General features: G+C 32.1%; 1 protein-coding gene across 1 annotated transcript in view; it reads left to right on the top strand.

The window, feature by feature from the left end:
• Positions 1 to 1,970: 1,970 nt before the first annotated feature.
• LOC141290762 (multifunctional procollagen lysine hydroxylase and glycosyltransferase LH3-like) overlaps positions 1,971 to 22,987 on the top strand; it is a 32,527-nt gene continuing 11,510 nt past the window's right edge. The window contains exons 1-11 of the mRNA XM_073822873.1: positions 1,971 to 2,133; positions 5,917 to 6,008; positions 6,105 to 6,241; positions 9,289 to 9,452; positions 9,549 to 9,661; positions 11,865 to 11,928; positions 12,032 to 12,129; positions 12,871 to 12,972; positions 13,067 to 13,198; positions 21,346 to 21,467; positions 21,567 to 21,671. Of these exons, the coding sequence (XP_073678974.1) occupies positions 2,043 to 2,133; positions 5,917 to 6,008; positions 6,105 to 6,241; positions 9,289 to 9,452; positions 9,549 to 9,661; positions 11,865 to 11,928; positions 12,032 to 12,129; positions 12,871 to 12,972; positions 13,067 to 13,198; positions 21,346 to 21,467; positions 21,567 to 21,671 (1,220 nt within the window). The 5' untranslated portion in view covers positions 1,971 to 2,042. The remainder of the gene's footprint in view (positions 2,134 to 5,916; positions 6,009 to 6,104; positions 6,242 to 9,288; positions 9,453 to 9,548; positions 9,662 to 11,864; positions 11,929 to 12,031; positions 12,130 to 12,870; positions 12,973 to 13,066; positions 13,199 to 21,345; positions 21,468 to 21,566; positions 21,672 to 22,987) is intronic.

The raw sequence follows: 22,987 nt of genomic DNA, 5'->3' as shown, positions 1-22,987 counted from the left end.
CCAAACAGCTGATAAAAACATCACAATAATCCACACCAGTCCATCAGTTAACATCTTGAGAAGACAAACGCTGAAACAAATCAATCCTTAATACCTTTTTTAACTAAAATACATTGAGTACACATTCTTAAAAATAAAGGTGCTTTAAAAGGTTCTTCACAGCCATGTCACAGAATAACCATTTTTGGTTCCACAAAGAACCATTCAGTCAAAGGTTCTTTAAAGAACCATCTCTTTCTTACATTTTTATAATCTGAAGAACCTTCTTTCGCCACAAAAGAACCTTTTGTGAAACAGACAGGTTCTTCAGATGTTATTAGTTCTTTATGGAACCATTTACAGTAGACACAAAAGGTTCTTTTATGGCATCGTGAAGCACCTTTATTTTTTAAGATTGCATAATGCAATAACGCTTCCTTTAGTAAAGATCACGTTTCATGAAGATAATTTGTAAATTTCCTACCATAAATATATAAAAACTTGATTTTTAATTAGTAATATGCATAAGAACTTCATTTGGACAACTTTAAGGCCAAATATTGTCCGTTCCCATTATGTTTAGAGCTGTTTTGGCTTGTAAACTATGCTTGAACTGTGCAGATTTCTCTCCTGATTCAAACCAGATCACTTTTTCACTTTTGTATTTGAGCTAAAAAGGTTTTAATGATGGATTTGTTTCAGCTTTTGTCTTCTCAAGATGTTAACTGATGGACTGGAGTGGTGTGGATTACTGGTGGATTATTGTGATGTTTTTATCAGCTGTTTGGACTCGCATTCTGACGGCACCCATTCACTCCAGAGGATCCAGAGGAAACAAACTCATCCTAATCTTGGATTTAAAATTTTAAAACTGCAAAAGAAATTGTGAGTAAGATGTTACTTTAGTTCTAGAATAAATGTGGACATGCATTAATTTATCTCACTCACTAAAAAACAGATTCAGTGTACTTCAAAATGAATAAAAACGCTGAAATTCAACGCAAACCTGCAATAATTAAATATGTTAAATAACACAGTCCATCCTTTATGTATTTAATCCCATTTTATTAACCAATGTCTTTGCTCCCAACATTCGATGATCCGATTCAGCCATACTAATAAGCAAAAATTACTCAAGATAATAATTTGTTTTCCTTTTTTTGTATTGCTGAAGAGTTGGCATTTTTTTCTTCTGCGGTCTACTGTACAAACGTCAGTTTACTTTTCTCTAAGCCTGAGGCTTTTCATGTAAAAAGGCTTTTACATTTGACAAAAATAGAACTTTTTATATATTAAAAACAAACAAGCAAGCCCTGCCCAGATTTAAAAAGTAACGCAAAAGTAATCTAACGCATTACTTCCCATAAAAAAGTAACTAAGTAACGAAATTAGTTACTTTTTTTAGGAGTAACTCAATACCGTAATGCATTACTTTTAAAAGTAACTTTCCCCAACACTGTCAATGACTATTAGTTACAACACATGTCGGATTAAACTAATCTAGCTTGGGTCACTCACTAATAATTTTCATGTATTTGCTATTTTTTTAAACTATTTTTAAAAGCTTTTTTTTTTTCAGTTAGGCTACAAAGCAACTGTATGTATATATTTTTATTTTTATTTTTAAAATGTATAGCCTAAATAATTAGGAAAATAATTATGTTTCTTAATGTTTTGACAATGTAAAAACTATATATTGGTATGTAGTATTTACATAATATATTTTTAGAAACGCTATATACACACACCCGTTAAGTTATTCCTAAAACGTGGCACTCCTCCCTCAATCACTCTTTCTGTAGCCGAAGGGGTGATATTTGGAGAAATTGCGTTCCATTTGTCTGGCTCTGATTGGTCGGATCCAGTCGCGTTCGCTTTTCCTATTGGCTGCATTCCTGTCCGTCATCTTCTACTCCGCGGTCACTGGCTGTCCGAGCGGAAACGAGGCGGATTCTTCAAGTTGACGGCAAAATTCCTTTTCTGCGTCCGAAAACTTCGGGAGAGTTCTGCGCTGGAGCAACTGGAAGCCGAACCGAACCCGAGGGAGACGTGTGTGGAGACCCATGAGCGCGATGACTGCGGTGCGCGTGATTCTGGTCGTGATTCTATGCGCTGTACAGCTCTGCCGAACCGAACCGCGTTCCGGAAAATCTAGTAAGAACCGTTAAATCATTTTCTGTTACGCATCGCATTTAAATATCCGGTCGGATGTAAATCTGAGTGTAACTGCGCTCTCAGTGATCCGAATTATAATCTATGCGTCAGCAAAACAAAACCCAATCGGAACCTAACAAAAGGTCACTGTGGTCAGCATTGTTTTGGTTAAAATACCATACTTGTGTCCTGTTGTAAAATGGTGGCAAATCAGTATTAGCCCCTCTGGCATCAAAGACATTAATCAAAAATGTCAAAACGGTTCTGACACCAGTTTGAGTTCTCATTTTCATATTTAACTTTAAGCTTTTGTGAGTTAGTAAGGCGCCCTGTAGTAAGTGTAATGTTTTGACTTCGAAACTGTGTTTACCATGTTACATTTGTAAAGAGAAAACCAAAACATTTGAGAAAACCAATGTAAATTTGTTTAAGTTTATTGAAAATACAAAATTAAAAAGGTTAAGAAGGTCCTTATAAGTTGCTTCTGGGTCTCCTGTGTGTGTGAGAAGATCTGCAAGACCACAGAAGATCCAGAAGCTTCTACAGAAGTACCTGTTTTTGTATTTCTGATTTTTTTTTTAATGGACTTGGCATTATTATCTACTGTAAACGCATTGCAGTTCCATCAATGAACTATGTTCAACAGATTATTAGTATTAGTCTATATATTTTTTTTTTGATATTTTAGTGTTTTTTGAAGTGGTTATCTCTGTCTGACTCACTGAGCCTTTAAGGAATTAAACACTCTTTGTGGGGAGATTTCTATTAAAGATTTCTACACAAATGAATTATTTTACTAGATTCAATGAATAAACATGAGATATGAGATATCAACCAATATTTGGCTGTTTTGAGATGCTCAGCACTGTGAATCCTGTATCTAATTAATCCTTGTGTTAGTTCCAAAATCAAACAATCATTTCCACATAATACATTTATTTTCAGGTGTAGGGAGTTATGAATACATATATGTAAAATAGGTATTTATTTATTTGCATTATCCACCATTATTGAATTAAACTCTCCTGTTGTGTTCAAAAACTGGATATAACTTCTGTGTTTGTGTTTCCATGCAATTTGCCGGAAATATACGATATGAAAAACACTAAAGAGTCAGAAAACAGATAACATCTGTTGTCAGACACTAAAATATAAAATATGTGAGAAATTTAATAATTCCCATCTATTTTTAATGTGTTATTTCTATCAATTTTAACATATGTTTTATGTTTAAAATGAGCACAGACACAAATAATAAAAAAAATGACTATTTGAAGTGACTTTTTTTTTTGTATGAATGGTATCTCATGGCATTTTAAGTAGTATTCATTGCTGTTTGTGCCTTTTTATGTCTTTTTCTCAAACCCATTTGAGGGTAAAAGGGGTTTCTCACACTACTTTTCATGGCTAGTAACTGAGAGATCCCAAAAACTATAACCAAAAATATTTTTGACAGATCTTTTGACTGAGAAACTCAGATGAAGAAGCAGATAATTTCTTCATTCATGTATTTTTCAGATTTAGAAGACAAGTAAACTTTGAGTCTCTTAGTTTGAAACTTAAAGTTCTCATGTAATTCATATTTTAGTCTTTGACAAGCTACAGTAAAGGTTTATCTGACTCTTTATATGTTTTTCAATGATGAGTTATGTTGAGTTTTGGCAAACTACATGGAAACAATCAATTTGACCCCAGTACAAAAAGTCTTAACAATTTTTGCACAGTCTTTCTAAAACACATCCATGTGTCTCAACTTTGCATGCACATTAATGATGCTAAATGAAAAATATCCACCAAATTTCTATAAGAAATTATTAGTTTAACAAGTATTTCGAGCAATTTAAATTGTGTGTGGGTTCAATTTGACCCCAACACAAAAGTTGTAACAAACTTTGTATAACATTTTCAAAACACATCTTTGTTTTGAAATTTTGAATGTACAATCATGACCCTAAATTAAGTGTATCCTCCAAATTTCAGGAAGATATAAATAGTTTAACCAGTATTTCAAACAGTTTGAAAACCAAATGTGGCTCAAATTGAGCCAAACACGAAAGTTGTAACAAAATGTGTACAGCTCTTCCAAAACACATTTATGTGTTGAAACTTTGCACGCACATTCCTGAGCTAAACTGAAAATATTCACCTCTTTAAGTTCAAGAAATAATAAAGACTTTAACCAGTATTTCAAGTGGCTTGCAAATCGAGTGTGGCCCAAATTGACCCAAACACAAAAGTTGTAACACAAATTTTACAGCTTTTCCAAAAAACATTTCTATGTTAAAACTTTGCACACACATTCATAAGCGTAAACGGAAAATATTCACCAAATTTCAAGTAGAAGTAAATAATTTTGCTAGTATTTCAAGCAGCTTACAAATTGAGTGTGGCTAAAATTGACCAAAACATGAAAGTTGTAACAAAGTTGGTACAGCTTTTCCAAAACACATCTATGTGTTGAAACTTTGCATGCACATTCATAAGCCTAAACTGAAAATATTCCCCAAATTTCAAGAAAAACAAATAGTTTAACCAGTATTTCAAGAGGTTTGCATATTAAATGTGGCTTAAGTTGACCTCAATATAAAAGTTGTAACAAAATTTGTACAGCTCTTCCAAAACACATCCATGTGTTGAAACTTTGCATGCACATTTATGAGCCTAAACTGAAAATATTCACCAAATTCCAAGTAGAAATAAAGAATTTTGCTAGTATTTCAAGCGGTTTGCAAATTAAGAGGGGCTCAAATTGACCCAAACACGAAAGTTGTAACACAAATTTTACAGCTTTTCCAAAAAACATTTCTATGTTAAAACTTTGCATGCACATTCATAAGTTTAAACTGAAAATATTCTCCAAATTTCAAGTAGAAATAAATAATTTTGCTAGTATTTCAAGCAGCTTACAAATTGAGTGTGGCTAAAGTTGACCAAAACATGAAAGTTGTAACAAAGTTGGTACAGCTTTTCCAAAACAAATCTATGTGTTGAAACTTTCCATGCACATTCATAAGCCTAAACTGAAAATATTCCCCAAATTTCAAGAAAAACAAATAGTTTAACCAGTCTTTCAAGAGGTTTGCATATTAAATGTGGCTTAAGTTGACCTCAATATAAAAGTTGTAACAAAATTTGTACAGCTCTTCCAAAACACATCCATGTGTTGAAACTTTGCATACACATTTATGAGCCTAAACTGAAAATATTCACCAAATTTTAAGTAGAAATAAAGAATTTTGCTAGTATTTCAAGCGGTTTGCAAATTAAGAGGGGCTCAAATTGACCCAAACACGAAAGTTGTAACACAAATTTTACAGCTTTTCCAAAAAAACATTTCTATGTTGAAACTTTGCATGCACATTCATGAGTGTAAACTGAAAATATTCTCCAAATTTCAAGTAGAAATAAATAATTTTGCTAGTATTTCATGCAGTTTACAAATTGAGTGTGGTTCAAATTGACCTTAATATGAAAGTTGTAACAAAATTTGTTCAGCTTTTTCAAAACGCATCTATATGTAGAAACTTTGCATGCAGTTTTATAAGCCTAAATATAAAACAATCACCAAATTTCAAGTAGCAATAAATAATCTAGCTAGCATTTCCAGGCGGTTTGAAATCAAATGTAAGCCAAATTGACCCTAACACAACATTAGGGTTAACATTTATCAGCCACACTTCACTGTAGACATTGATCCATTATAAATATCCAGTAGTCAGAATGAGTAGCTGTGAAGTCAGTGATGTTTTTTAACAAAGTGTGTGTGTGTGTGTGTGTGTTCAGAGGAGCTGTTGGTGATCACCGCTGCTACAGAAGTGACCGATGGCTACCTGAGGTTTATGCGCACCATCCGACAGTTCAACTACACCGTTCAGGTTTGACATCTGCTGTTTGCCTTCAAATCTGATGTTTCTATAGTTCATATGACATCCATTTCGCCAAGTATGCGAGTTCATATTTGTGTTGTGTAGGTTCTGGGTCTGGGTGAGGAGTGGAAGGGTGGAGATGTGGCCCGGACCGTCGGCGGAGGTCAGAAGGTTCGATGGCTGAAGAAAGAACTAGAAAAACACAAAGACAAACAAAACACTGTCATCATGTTTGTGGACAGGTGAGAACCCAATGCCATGACCTGATTTCTCTTTTCTCTCTTTTATGCTACTTAATAATAGATTCTTTATCAATATGTAACTTTGGGGATTTCCAAACCCTAGTGTATAGAGTATGAGGTTTCATTTGTGCTAAAAATGTCAAGTGCTTTTGCACGTAAACAGTCATTGTGTAACAGTTAAGATAAATTAGTATGCGTTAATGAATATGATCTTTGTTCTGTTGTTTATAAAAGGTTGTTTCTAGACAGTAGACGTGTACATTTGCATACTTGGGTTAATAACTGTACATAAAACCATTTTTTTCTTCATTACTTGAATTAATATATACATTAACAGAAATAAAAACTAATTTATTTTAAATTGCAACACTAAAATTACTAAGTGGAACAAACAAAAATACCCCATTAAATTCAAGCGGTTTGCAAATTAAATGTGGCTCAAGTTGACCCCAATATAAAAACATTTATTATTTATTATTTATGTTGAAACTTTGCATGCACATTCATGAACCTGAGCTAAAAATATTCACCAAATTTCAAGAAAAAATAAATACTTTAACCAGTATTTCAAGCGGATTGCAAATTAAATTTGGCTCAAGTTGACCCCAATATGAAAGTTGTAACAAAATATGTGCAGCTTTTCCTAAACGCATCTATATGTTGAAACTTTGCATGTAGGTTTATAAGCCTTAACGAAAAACATTCACCAAATTTCAAGTAGAAATAAATCTGTGCTAAAAAAAGCCAACTGCTTTTGTAACTGTTAAGATAAATGAGTGTGTTAATGAATATGATCTTTGTGTCGTCTTGTTCGGTTGTTTATGAAAGGTTGTTTCTAGACGGTAAACATGTACATTTGCACACTTGATTTAACTAGGTTTAATAACTGAACCTAAAACCGTTTTTTCTTCATTACTTGAATTAAAATTAACAGAAAAATAATCTCATTTAAGTTAAACTGCATAAAACTTAAAACATAAATAAATAAACACAATTACAATGAATACAATGAAAAATGAATATTCAAAATATTAACTAAAATGACTTATTTGAAACGAGTTTTGTTTTAATTCATTTCTAAGGAAGCATTTCTTATTTCTGAATAGTTTAAGTACTAAAATAACTGAAACTAAATAAAATAATAGACTATAAACTAAATGTGACCCTGGACCACAAAACCAATCTTAAGTAGCATGGGTATATTTGTAGCAATAGACAAAAACACGGTGTATGGGTAAATATTATTGATTTTTCTTTTATGCCAAAAATGTTTTGAATATTATTATTATATGTTAACTAGGTAAATTTCCTGCCGTAAATATTGCAAAAAATCATTTTTGATTGCTAATATGCATTGCTAAGAACTTCATTTGGACAACTTTAAAGGCAATATTCTAATTTTAGTTACAATAGTTGTATCTCGAGCTATCCTAACAAACCATCCTTTAATGCAAAGCTTATTTATTAAATCTCAATTTCTAAAAAGTTTCAGCCTTATGACTGATTTTGTGGTCCAGGGTCACAAATGATGCCATTTGATTTTGTATTTAAGCAATAAGGTACTTGAGGCCGTGCTGTATCATGAATAAATCGGCCTCAAGTACCTTATTGCTTTTATAAAACGGTTACCACACAATAAAAATATTAAAATCAAAAATATATATTAATTTATATATATTAAGTTGTACGTTTTCATAAAGTAAAATCATTAACTGCCTTCCGCTGTAAAAAGTAGTCCCTAACTGCTGCAGCTGTGTTTACGTTGCTAAGGGTGGTTGCTAAGGGGGTTCAATGATACACAGAACCGTTGAGTGAAGCGGTCATAGCAGTGCCCTATCATGAATACGACACAGCTGCTGACCAATCAGAATTGAGGAATGGAACTAACCGTTTTATAAAAACAGTTAAATAACAAATAAACAAACAGAGCTGTTGTTTATTATTTTTAGTAAAATAAACGAAATCACTGAAGTCAAACCTCATTATTTTGTGTTAATTCTTGACAAAACATTGATACAGGAACTAGGAATGCGCTGAAATTAAAATTCTTGGCTGAAGGCGAAGCTGAACTTAATGAAACACTGGGCCGAAGGCCGATTACCGAACAAGTTTTTCTTGTTTTCCCCCCCATGTATTTTGCCACCATAAATTCAATAGCTAATAATTGCTTTTTACACTTTTGTCTTGCTTTTCAAAGAAAAAAATAATCAATTACAAAACAACAATTTGAAAATATTTAACACTGCACTTTTTTAACATTCTAGTAGACATTATAGCCTACCAGCAAAGCACATTTTCACCTAAAATTAATAAGTTAGTAAACTAACATTCTTTGGCCATTTTTAAGACCCTCTTCTTGAATCATGTGCTTTTAATGGACAAATAAATGCAGCCTTGCTGAGCAAAGGAGAATGATAGAATAAATGTATTAATAGAGCTGTTAGCATTAGTTTTGTCTTACTTTATTATATTTTACAGAACAGCAGTAAAATGCCAATACTAACATTTCTGAATGTTGACTTTTATTTTGTGGTAAGCCCACAAGAAGAGCTCAGTCCTACTTTTGAATGATTGTCATCTTTGGTCTTTGAACCCTGGCTAAGGAGCTGCTGTCAGAATAAACACAATTGGTGTCTGGTGTATTAGACAACAGAACGTTCTGGAGTTGATTGACTAATGGATGATTTCAGTCATCATACAGTAACCTTTCTCTCCTCATGAAGACATGCGATGCGATTTTTGTGTCTTTCTCAGACAGTTTTAAATGCTTCCACACTGACCACATGATTGCTTCATTAGTGCCTCTATTTGATCGAGTCACGTCATTTATTTGGCCTTTTTGCTTATTCCGAAAGAGCTTTCTTTGCTATTTTCAGCTGAATAATTTTGGTTGGTGAACATTCGGTGCGTCCCTAGTGATTGTAGCCTTGAACCAGTGTTTAGTACAAAGTGTTCACCTGTGTTTTAGCACAACTGCATTTTTGTAAGTGAGCTCTAAATAGTGTTTCTATGATCTTGACATCAATATTTTGTGCGTTTGTGTGTAGTTATGATGTGATTTTAGCCAGCGGTCCAGAGGAGCTGCTCAAGAAGTTCTCTCGTTTCTCTCATCGCGTCGTTTTCTCCGCCGAGGGCTTCTGCTGGCCGGACCAGAGACTGGCGTCTAAATACCCAGTAGTGCATCACGGCAAACGCTACCTCAACTCTGGAGGTGAGAACGTGTGTCTGTGACTGTGTGTGTGTAAGTGCAGCGAAACCCAGAGACATGATAGCTGACGCCCATCTTATTGTTTGTGTGTGTGTGAAGGTTTCATCGGCTATGCTCCGGACATTCATGCCATAGTGCAGCTGTGGAAGTACAAAGACGACGATGACGACCAGCTGTTCTACACGCGCATCTACCTGGATAAAGAGCAAAGGGTGTGTGTGTTTGTACACATTTTAACACACAATGAAGGACTCGGATCATATTTAGTCTAACTTTATGCAGCAACAAGCAGGGTTATTATCATTAACTAAAACTAATAAGAATATACAGTATATATACACACTGCTGCTCAAAAGTGGGGATCGTTAAGGTTTTTAAAGCTTTTTAATTGACTTTTCTGCTCATCAGGGCTGCGGTTATTTGATTAAAAATACAGAAAAATCAGTAATATTGTGAAATGGTAATGCAATTTAAAATAGTGGTTTTCTATTTTAATGTACTTTAAAATATATTTATTCCTGTGATGCAAAGCTGAATTTTCAGCATCATTACTCCAGTGTTCAGTGTCACATGATCCTTCTAATAAAAGAAATCATTCTAATATGTGACCCTGGACCACAAAACCAGTCATAAGGTAAAATTTGACAAAACTGAGATTTATACATCATATGAAAGCTCAATAAATAAGCTTTCTATTTTCAAATTTGGAATCTGAGGGTGCAAAAAAATCTAAATAGTGAGAAAATCACCTTTAAAGTTGACCAAATTAGGTTCTTAACAATGCATTTTACAAATCAAAAATTACATTTTGATATATTTACAGTAGGAATTTTACAAAAAATCTTCATGGAGCATGATCTTTACTTAATTTCCTAATGATTTTTGGCATAAAAGAAAAAACAATAATTTTGACCCATACAATGTATTTTTGGCTATTGCTACAAATATACCCCAGCGACTTAAGACTGGTTTTGTGCTCCAGGGTCACATATGCTGATTTATTATCAGTGTTGGAAACAGTTGTGCTGCTTAATATTTTTTTGGAACCTGTGATACTTTTTTCAGGATTCTTTGATCAATAAAACTGTTTAATATAAAATAAAAAAAACTTTTGTAACAAACACCTCATTTAAAGTTTGGGGTCAGTTATTTTTTCTTTTTTTCTCTCTTTGAAAGAAATGAATATTTTTATTCAGCAAGGATGTGTTAAATTTATTAAAAAGTGATAGTTGAAACTTATATTGTTTGAAAAGATTTCTATTTTTAACTTTTTATTCATCAAAGAATTCTGAAAAAATAATCACAGTTTCCAACATTGATAATAAAAGTAATAAATCAGCATATTAGAATGATTTCTGAAGGGTCATGTGACACTGAAGACTGGAGTAATGATGCTGAAAATTCAGCTTTGCATCACAGAAATAAAGTATATTTTAAAGTATATTAAAATAAAAACTTATTTTAAATAACAGTATTATTTCATAATATTACTTTATTTTAGTTTAAATAAATGGAACTTTCATGAGCGAAAGAGACAAAAGAGGGGGAAAAAAACATTAAAAACTGTGTAAATAAATATCAGAAGCACTAAAAAACAAAAACGCAAAATTACTACAAAAATAAACTAAAATTTTAATGAAAACTGAAAATATAAACATTAAAACTGAGAAATACATCAAATAAACAGGTAACTGTAAATGGTATTATATAAAAGCCCCAAAACTGAAGCAATTGACAAAAGCGCAAAAATGCCAAAAAATGTAACTAAAATTAACTTTAAAACTGAAAATTGTATATAAACTTTTGTATATAAACCAGCAATTAACATTTCATTAAATACAACAGTCTGTGATTAATTACATTTAAAATTAAATTGTTTATAATAATTTAGATAATAAAAATATTATTTAAATATATAAAAATGTAAATATTGAACATGCATTAAATGTATAAGTAAATATATAAAAATAAATTATAATTTAAAAAATATATATTTAAAAAAATTAGTATTTCATAGCACTTTAAATTTGTTACATATTTAAATAATTTAAATGTCCAAACATAGATTTTCACACATGATTATTTAAAGTTTTTGAAGTTTTTGGATGTGAGAATATAATATTATTCAATATTATGAGTAAGTAGCCTTTTAATTAGTGGGTCTGTGATTAATTAGCATATAATCAATTAAATTGATGTTATTTAAAATCATCACAAACTTCACAGTTAGGATAACCTTCTAGTTTGTTTTAGAACAAAGAGCCATCTTAATATCATAATATTGACGAAAACTGTCTGAACATCTAAGAATCAGCCTTAAGAAATTTTTTCAGCATGAGTCCGGCTGGTATTATAGTGTCAGTCCAGCAGTTCTGTGTGTTGCTGTTCATCCTAAATACAGTTTGTCTTTTCCAGAGGAAGTTCAACATCACACTGGACCACAAATCCCTCATTTTTCAGAATCTCAATGGAGCCATAGGTACAGACACTCATACTCATATGTCTATGTCATTTGCTGTAGTCCTTCTGTAATTATGCCCACGTTCTTGTGATTTTTGTCTGACGCATGTGTGTTTTTCCAGAGGAAGTGGTCTTGAAGTTTGAGAAATCCAGAGTCAGAGCTCGGAACGTGGCCTATGACACACTTCCTGTCGTTATCCATGGCAACGGACCGACTAAGGTAAACGTAAACATTCTGGACAGTAATCGCTCTGTTACCGCTCTGCCCTCATTTAACATACAGACGCTTGCTTTACTGCTGTTCACACATGTGACATACATATACACCAAAAACTAAAATTAAATTAAAAATGAAAATAAATTAGTATGTTCATTCTGCAGTGAAAAGTGTAAGTAACTACATTTATAATTACAAGAAAAAGAACAAAATATTTTTCTATTTCAAATAAATGCTGTTCTTCTGAAAAAATATTGTGCAGCACAATTGTTTTCAACATTGATAACGATTATAAATGTTTCTTTAGTAGTAAATCACCATAATGCTATATTTAAATAAGATTCATAAAAAAATTGCATGAACATTTAGAGCTCCAGAAGCTGTAGTTTTGAATCTGCATGATCTTACATTTCTTTAGTGTATATATTTAAATTGTAATATTAATAATGATTTAAGTAATGTAAATATTATAAACATTATATATATAAATGAACATATTGAATATGTAATAAATATATAATAACTAAATGTATACAAATAAATTATAAATTTAAAAATTAATTTTAAATTAAAAAAAAAATGTTAATTTTTTCCAAGTGTCCTATTTAGTCTTTTTTAAATATTGTATTGTGGATTTCATATCAGATTTTGATATCCTTACACCCCTAGTAAAGAGTCGTTATTTGTGTGATTAACTCTGAGTCACCAATAACATATCAACAATTTCTTGTTTTGTGTTTGTAGCTCCAGCTGAATTATCTGGGTAACTATGTGCCGACGGCGTGGACGTACGAACACGGATGCGGAATCTGTGATGAAGATTTGTTGGACCTGAGTGATCTATCTGTGAGTGTCCAACACAAACACACACGCAATCATAATATAAATCTGTCTCGTTTGCTTTAGTAGGATTTAATTGTGTTTGTGTGTGTTTGTGTAGGAGGAGGAGATGCCGCTGGTGCACGTCGCTGTGTTTATCGAGCAGCCAACTCCGTTTCTGGAAGAATTTCTGGAGAGACTCGCGACTTTGAACTACCCGCACACACGCTTACGACTCTTCATACACAACAACGTACGTACACGATGACAACACAAACATATGTTTTAAACTGTTAAATTATTGCATTGGATTTTCATACATAAGTATGTAAGTATACAGTAGAGATCTCCTGATTTTCTTATAACTGGTGTCAGTACAGATTATTTGCATGTTTATGTGTCAGATAACTGATATGCAAAACTGATGTTGGTTTATTTTTCAAATTTTACTTTTTTTTTGATACAGTGATAACTACGACTGCGTTTAAGCACCACGTTAAAAAAAAATCTAAGATTACGACAATAAAGTCAAATTACTACGAGAATAATTTCGACTTTATTCTCAAAATATTTTGACATTATTATCATAGTATTTTAATTTTATTCTCGTAATTTCAAATTTATTTTTGAAACATTCCGACTTTATTCCGATTTCAACTTTATTCTCGTAGTATTTTGACTTTCCTTTCAAAATATTTCGAATTTATTATAGAAACATTTCTACTTTATTACATAATATTTCGACTTTGTTCTCATAATTTTGACTTTGTTCTTAAACCAATTCGACTTTATTCTCAAAATATTTCAATGTTTTTCTCTTAATATTGACTTAATATTGACATGAAACATTTAGACTTTTTCTCGTAATTTCAACTTTATTTACGAAACATTTCGACTTCATTCTTGTAATATTTCGACTTTGTTCTCAAAATATTTCGACTTTATTCTCATAATTTCAACTTTATTTACGAAACATTTCGACTTCATTCTTGTAATATTTCGACTTTGTTCTCAAAATATTTCGACTTTATTCTCGTAATTTCAACTTTATTTATGAAACATTTCAACTGTATTCACGAAACATTCGACTTTATTACCATAATATTTTAACTTTATTCTCCTAATTTTGAATTTATTCTCGTAATATTTCAACTTTATTCTCCTAATTTCGACTTTATTCCCATAACATTTTGACTTTATTCGCGAAACATTTTGACTTTATTCTTAACTTTTTGACTTTATTCGCGAAACATTTCGACTTTATTCTTTTTTTTTTTTTTTTTTCAACTCTTTATTTTCATTTTCATTTTCATTTAGAAAACCAACATACATACAGTACCACCTAAATCTTTACAAGAAAGAAATGGACCATATATCAAAGTTCTCTTGGAAGTAGCTTATTGCAAAAAGGAACTCAAAAACCCCATCTCCCACCCCACCCTTCTAACATTGATCAAATTGTTTGTGGAAGGTTCATAAAAAAAAATAAAAATAAAAGGCATGTTATACATGAATAACATTTATAATCGTAATATGGAACTGGCTGGGACAGAAATAAAAAATTGAAGCAAGGTGTACATGGACAATGTGATCAAAAGAGACATTATGAAATAAATAATGAAATTAAATAAATAAATTAACATACAATAGTCTTGTGAAAGGCCATATCAGTTTAGTCTATCTGCAAAAATAATATGAATGGTTCCCAAATCTTTTTAAAAATGGACAGTTTATCACTTAGTGTGAATCTCAGTTCTTCTAAGTGTAGCATATTTCCAAGTTCTCTAGCCCACATTTCAAAGGTGGGAGCAGCATCAGATTTCCACATTTGTAAAATTAGTTTTTTTGCAATACACATACAGAATAGAATTGCTTGTGTTTGGGTTTTGCTGCAAGAACTGTCCACTGCTCCTAAAAGTCCAATGATAGGATCAGGTTCCAGATTCATTGAATACACTTCAGAGAGAAATTTAAATATATTTTGCCAGAGTGGTTGTAATTTACTGCATGTCCACAAAGAATGAAACAAAGTTCCTGTTGACACATTGCACTTATTACAGCATGAAGAGATTGTTGGAAATATTTTATGAAGTTTTGATTTAGAATAATGGAGCCTATGAATTACCTTATATTGGATCAGATGGTGTCTTGCGTTTACAGAACATGAATGTATATTACTCAAGCACTCATCCCACCTGTCATCACTAATGCTAATACCCATTTCATCTTCCCAGTCCTGCCTTATTTTGTCTGTACTGCTGTCCACCTTTCCCAACAGTAACTTGTATAGGTTAGATACATTACCAGTAATTCCAGGATGTAAATTCACAATTGTGTCTAATGTAGGCTCCAACCTCTCGGTTTCGAAGTCTTTAATATGTTTTCTAACAAAATCTCTAACTTGCAGATAGCGAAAAAAGTTTGAGGAAGTAAGGTTGTAAATTTGTTTTAGCTGTTCAAAGGAGCTAAATGTTCCTCCTTTGTAAAGATCTTGGATTGTTAAGATGCCCTTATCTTTCCATTTAGAAAAAAAATTATCATTTAATCCGGGAGGGAATGCATGATTATTGCAAATTGGAGAGTCCAAATACATATCTGGAATTTTCAAGTGTGCTTTAATTTGTTTCCATATTTTAATTGAATTAGAAATAATTATATTACCTTTGATATTTTTTGTATCTATTTTTATAGGGCTGTTAAGCAGAGCTGGTAATGAGGTCATATTGCAAGAAGCGTCCTCTATAGCTAACCATTCTGGCTTGTCTCTTTGTTCCTCCAAACAAGTCTTTCTCCACCATGCCAGTGTGTTTAAATTAGCTGCCCAATAATAATATTTAAAATTGGGAAGACCAAATCCTCCTAGATCCTTTGGTTTATTTAAATGTTTTTTATTAATCCTAGCAGTCTTATTACCCCAAATAAATTGAGTTATTATTGATTCTAGATATTTAAAATAACTTAGGGGAATAAAAAAAGGGATAGCTTGAAAAACATACAGAAATCTTGGTAATACAACCATTTTTATAGCATTAATCCTACCTACCATGGACATAGGGAGTGTCTTCCAAAAACTAATATCACTTTTAAGCTGGTCTACTTTTTTTTTCCAATTCAGTTGTAATAATAAATTAGGCTTTCTAGTGATCATTATACCCAAGTATTTAATGGAGTTGTTGGCTATTTTAAATTTAACTTTTTCTAAAAATTCTTTATCTAGGTCATCTGAAATGGGCATTAGTTCGCTTTTTTCCCAATTTATTGTAAAACCAGAAAAACTACCAAATTTGTCAATAAGATCAAATAATGGGGGTATAGATTTTTCAGGGTTGGAGATGTACAAGAGTATATCGTCTGCGTACAATGAGAGATGTTGATGTCTTCCTTCAGTCATTATTGGTGTTATACTAAGATGTTGTCTAATACTAGCTGCCAGTGGTTCCATTGATATTGCAAATAGAAAAGGAGACAAGGGACATCCCTGTCGTGTACCACGGCTTAGCTGAAACATATTTGAGATGTCTTGATTAGTAATAACAGAGGCTACTGGATATGCATATATTATTTTAATCCATTTAGTAAATTCTGGACCAAAATCGAACTTTGAAAGGGCCGCAAACATATATTCCCATTCCAACTGATCAAAAGCTCGTAGAGCATCCAGTGCAATTACACATGCTTTAGTGTTTTTCTTACTATAGATTATATTGAATAGCCGTCTCAAATTAAAATACATATGTCTTCCCGGCATAAAGCCGGTCTGGTCTTGATGAATAATTGAACCTATGTATTTTTTCAATCTGTTTGCTAAAATTTTGCTTAAAATTTTTGACTCATTTGGAATGAGAGAAATTGGCCGATAAGAAGACATCTGCAGCTTATCCCGTCCAGGTTTTGGAATTAATACAATATTAGCTTGATACATTGTTGGTGGGAATTTGCCCTGTTCTTTTGAATTTTTAATCAGACGATGCATCAATGGTGCAAGATGATTTTTAAATTTTTTGTAGAATTCGGCAGTAAAGCCGTCTGGGCCCGCGGATTTATTATTAGGTAGCTGTGATATTACTTCGTTCACTTCCTCCAATGTGATCTCTTCATCTAAACACTGTTTTGCTTCAGAATTAAGAGTTGGCAGGTCTATACTTGATAAAAATTCATCTATTGCCTTTTGATTTATGTTCTTTTTTGATTTATACACTTTTTTATAAAAGTCAGAAAATCCATTATTTATTTCTTTAGGATCAACTAAATCCTCTCCATTTTCTGACTTTATTTTATATATTGTGCGTGCTGCATGAGAATGTCTCAACTGTCGTGCGAGTAATTTTTGAGGTTTATCACCAATTTCGAACTGTTTTTGTTTGATCTGCATAAGTTGTTTTGAAACTTTTTTTGAAAGTATAGAATTATACTCACTTTGCAGTGAAACAATTTTTTTGAGAGTGGATTCACAATTGGTTGATCTATATTCCATCTCTAATTTTGTTACTTGTGTGTCAATTTCAATCAATTTTGCCTTATTCTGTTTATTTTTAGCTGCTTGATATGACATGATGTCACCTCTTATTACTGCTTTCATTGCTTCCCAAAGGGTTGAATCTAATACATCTCCCTTGTCATTATTTTCTAAGAAGGATACAAATCTGTCAGCCAAATATTCGCAAAATTTGACATCTTTTAATAGCATATTATCAAATTTCCAAATCCTACTTCCTCTAGAGCGATTTATTTTTAGATTAAGAGAAACTGGGGCGTGGTCTGATAAGAGTCTAGTGTGATATTTTGTTGAAGTAACATATTGTAACAGTCTCGAATCTATTAAGAAAAAATCAATTCTTGAATAAGTTTTGTGAACTGAAGAGTAAAATGAAAAATCATGATCTGTGGGATGTATAGCTCTCCAGCTGTCCACCAAATTTAACTTTTGCATGTAATTATTTAATAAAAGCGATGATTTGCTTGTTGTTGTTCGACGGGGTTGCGTGTCTAACCTAGCATTTAACACACAATTGTAGTCACCTGCCATGATGATTTGTGTATTCATGAAATCCGGTATTCTTTTAAAGACTTTCTCAAAAAATGAAGGATCATCAAAGTTAGGCCCATATATATTTACTAAAGTTATAGATAATGAATTTATTTCACCAATTACTATCAAATATCTGCCATTTATATCATGAATTGTTTGTTTATGAATAAAGGGAACAGATTTTTTAATCATAATTGCTACTCCTCTAGCTTTAGTAGAAAAACTTGATTGGTAAACTTGAGACATCCATGGAGCTTTGATACTAAACCTCGCTGTAGTTTTAATGTGCGTTTCTTGAAGGAATATTATTTCTGCACCAATTTTCTTGAGATGTGCATAAACTTTCCCTCGTTTGATTGGACTATTAATTCCACGTACATTCCAACTTAACATAGTCAATGTCCCGCCACCGTTAACATTTATATTATTCACTGTTTAAAACGAATTGTATTGTACTTGACCATTTTGCATACTTTTTTAATTGAACCTTCCAAATAAAGAAAAATGACATTCCCATAAACACGAACACAATGAACCTTGGAAATTAGAACAAAATCCCCATTCCACCCACCCTCCCCCCGATTATTGTATCCCATGTAACCATTATGGATACTTTCCCCCTTAAAGGTAACATTTGCATCTGTCAACTCACCCTCGATGCCCTTTGGCATTCTTCCATTGAAATAGTTACCGAATATCTCAAAATATAACCGAAATGATCATTTATAGTCTTTTTGTTAATCAAATATGTTCGTAGTTGAGCTCGTTCGCTATGACTCTTGCCACTTTCAACAGTTCAGTTCAATTGCTTTACCAGTTGTCCACAGTTTGACGTAGATATGATTCGGCCATCTCCGGTGCATCAAAAGCCTTCGTTTCATTACCTTTGACGGTCACGATGAACTTTGAGGGAAAACGAAATCCACATCTCACCTCATGCTCTCTGCATTTTTTTCGTATGCTGTCAAACTTTTGTCTCTTTTTCATTACGTCGGCTGCAAGATCAGGAAAGATATGTATCGCTGAGCCATCGTATTGCAGGGGTTTCGATCTTGCCAAACGTAGAATGCTTTCCTTCACTTGGTAATGATGAACTCGAACAATAAATGCCCGAGGTCTCTCGTCTCTTGATGGTTGCGGCGATCGGTGTGCCCTGTCAATGACTGGACTTTCGAAATTCCCTTCACTCAGCACCTGCATCAGAAGTTTGGTCACGAATTCTGTTGGGTTACCCTTCTCAGCGCCTTCCTTTATTCCGTAAATCCTGATGTTTTGACGTCGAGATCTTGATTCTAAATCACATGTCTTTTCCCGAAGTTTTCCACATTCGGTCTCCAGGTGTGCGCATCGTTGCTCCAGCAATTCAATGCGGGTTTCGTGAATTTTAGTCGCCTCCTCCGCTTCGGTCACTCTGGCAGAGATATTAGCAAGCGATACTTTCACCTCGGATAATGTAGACGAAAGAACATCAAATTTTTGGTCGAAGGAGCTGTTCAAATTAGCAATTGCTTCCAGAATGTCTGTATTTGTGGCGTCCGTAAAGTTAGCCTTGTTGCTAGCGTGGCTAGCACCTGTCGGTAATTCGGAAGGATTGGTCGTGTTTTCTTCATCGATACACGACTTTTCAGCTTTCTTTTGCTTTGCTGGCATTTTTAGTTTTTTCCCGAACGAGTTTTTAGTCCTTTTAAAAGACTATAATGTATTTATTTATATGAAATTATTGAGATTATCGGAGAGCTATTGAAAACACGTCTACTCCATTCACCGCTGGAAGCGCGCCCCCCCTTCGACTTTATTCTTAACTTTTTGACTATTCTCGTAATATATAGACTTTGTTCTTATAATTTTGACTTTGTTCTCGAAACAATTCGTCTTTATTCACGAAACATTTCAGCTTTATAACCGTAATATTTCGACTTTGTTCTGATAATTTTTCTCTTAATATTTCGACTTTTTCTTGTTATTTCGACTTTTTTCTCAAAATATTTTGACTTTATTCTCGTAATTTAAACTTTATTTATGAAACATTTCAACTGTATTCAAAAAAAATTCGACTTTATTCCCGAAACATTCCGACTTTATTCTCGAAACATTTCAGCTTTATTACCGTAATATTTTGACTTTGTTCTGATAATTTTTCTCTTACTATTTCGACTTTTTCTTGAAATATTTTGACTTTTTCTTGTAATTTCAACTTCATTCTCGTAGTATTTCGACTTTGTTCTCAAAATATTTTGACTTTATTCTCGTAATTTAAACTTTATTTCTGAAACATTTCAACTGTATTCACGAAACATTTTGACTTTATTACCATAATATTTTAACTTTATTCTCCTAATTTTGACTTTATTCTCGTAATATTTCAACTTTATTCTCCTAATTTCGACTTTATTCCCATAGCATTTTGACTTTATTCGCGAAACATTTTGACTTTATTCTTAACTTTTTGACTATTCTCATAATTTATAGACTTTGTTCTTATAATTTTGACTTTGTTCTCGAAACAATTTGTCTTTATTCACGAAACATTTCAACTTTATTACCATAATATTTTGATTTTGTTCTTGTAATTTTGATTTTATTCTCGTAATATTTCAACTTTATTCTCCTAATTTCGACTTTATTCCCAAAACATTTTGACTTTATTCCCGAAACCGTTCGTCTTTATTCTTAACTTTTTGACTATTCTCGTAATATATAGACTTTGTTCTTATAATTTTGACTTTATTCACGAAACATTCCGACTTTATTCTCGAAACATTTCAGCTTTGTTACTGTAATATTTCGACTTTGTTTTGATATTTTTGATTTTATTCTCATAATATTTTAACTTTATTCTCATAATATTTTAACTTTATTCTCATAATTTTGACTTTATTCTCGAAACAGTTCATCTTTATCGAAATATTAGATTTAATTTTTTTTATTTAGTGGCACTAAAACGCCGTCATAGATAACATCACTGAACTAAACAAGCTGTTTTATTTATAACACTTTTGTCAGTACTAATTTGTCTTTCATCTACAATTTCAGTCAATTTGAAAAACAAAAGGTTAAAAAAGGTTAAAGTTTGTATTCTTTCATGTTCAAATATTAAAAGACTACATATTACAACAGTGAAGACATTTCGTATTTTAATTTCATTTATCTGTGGATCCGATATGACTTAACAGATATCAAATTATTAAAATATATCAGTAAAACGAATTATCAGTCAATGTCTAGCGCACACACATGTTCTCATTTGGCCCTTCATACGTGATGCCTGTAACTGTCATACTTTCTGAGGTACATGTCCACGCATGTGCTGGTGAAACACACGATTCACATGTCCAGACGCGCTGTGGTTATCTCTCTGGTTTTGTTTGCAGGTTGTGCATCACGAGCAGCACGTGGAGCGTTTCTGGACGCGTCATCGCTCGCTCTTTCCTGGGGCGAGAATTGTCGGACCTGAGGAGAACCTCAAACAAGACCAGGCCAGAAACATGGCAGTGTAAATACAAACACACACACACACACATGTGTTTAAGATGAACGGTCCCGATGGTTGAGGATCTTTCCCTTGATTCTATTGACTGTGTTTGTGTTTTAGGGAGGCGTGTAAGAAGGACGTTTCCTGCGATTATTTCTTCAGCATCGACTCTGATGTTGCTCTGATCAATCCGGATGTTTTGCGGATTCTCATCGAAGAGAACAAGTGAGTGAACATGTCCAGACGCACTACTTTTTGAGTCTCTATCATCAAATACAAACACTAAAACTCACAGGTTTTACTACAAACCTCTAAATTAAACTTTTTTTTTTTAAGTCTCTTCTACTCACCAAGCCTGCATTTATTTGATCTAAAGTACAGAAAACACTGTTAAATTTTTAAATGTTTTTACTATTTAAAATATCTATTTTCTATTTGAATATATTTTAAAATGTGATTTATTCCTGTGATTTTAAAGCTGATTTTTTTGCATCATTACTCCAGTCAGATAATCCTTCAGAAACCATTCTAATATACTGATTTTACATTTATTATGTTGAAAACAGCTGAGTAGATTTTTTTTTTTTTTTCAGGTTTCTTTTGATGAATAGAAAGTTTAGACGAACAGCATCTGAAATGGAAATCTTTTGTAATATTATAAATGTCTTTATCAGTACTTTTGATCAATTTAAAGCATCCATGCTAAATAAAAGTATTAATTTCTATATTTTTTTTTTCTCAAAATAAAAGCATTATACTGGCTTTTGAATAGTATAGTGTATAAAGTTACAAAAGCTTTTTATTTCAGATAAATTCTGATCTTTGGATGTTTCCCTTCATCAAAGAATCCTGAAAAAAACTGTTTTAAATATTGATAATAATAATAATAATAAAAATGTTTGTTGAGCAGCAAATCAGTATATTAGAATGATTTCTTAAGGATCGTGTGAGACTGAAGACTGCAGTAATGATGCTGGAAATTAAACTGTGCAACACAGAAATAAATTACAATTTAAAATGTATTCAAATAGAAAGCTGATATTTTAAATAGTAAAAATATTTTACAATATAACTGCATTTGCTGTATTTTAGATCAAATAAATTCAGGCTTGGTGAGCAGAAGAGACTTATTTAGAAACATTAGAAATCTTATGTTCAAAAACGTTTGGTAGTGCTTAGTATAATGTACTTTTGTAAATAAAATATAAAATGCAGTTTATTTAGGAATGGTTAAAACATTCATGTTCTTTATTTCTAAAAACATATTTAAAAAGAATTGTAAAGGAATTTTTAGATTTCTATATGTAATTATTTTGTAAAGTAGCCATTAAATTAAGGTTTTATTGATTCATTTGTATTAAATCAGAAAAACAGACAACACAGAATTTGGTAAAAAGTAAAACTGATTTCACAGGGAGTTTTTTTTTGTTACATTTTAATAAATTATTACACTGTGCACAAATATTATATATATTTAGGAAAAAATAAAATAAAATTTGAGGTGGAAAAACAGTATAGGGCCTCATTATTGTTACATTTAA

Source organism: Garra rufa, chromosome 18 (assembly GCF_049309525.1).
Source record: "Garra rufa chromosome 18, GarRuf1.0, whole genome shotgun sequence".
NCBI lineage: Eukaryota > Metazoa > Chordata > Actinopteri > Cypriniformes > Cyprinidae > Garra > Garra rufa.
Note: the sequence above shows the minus strand (reverse complement) of the source record. Positions and strands in the feature narration are given on the sequence as shown.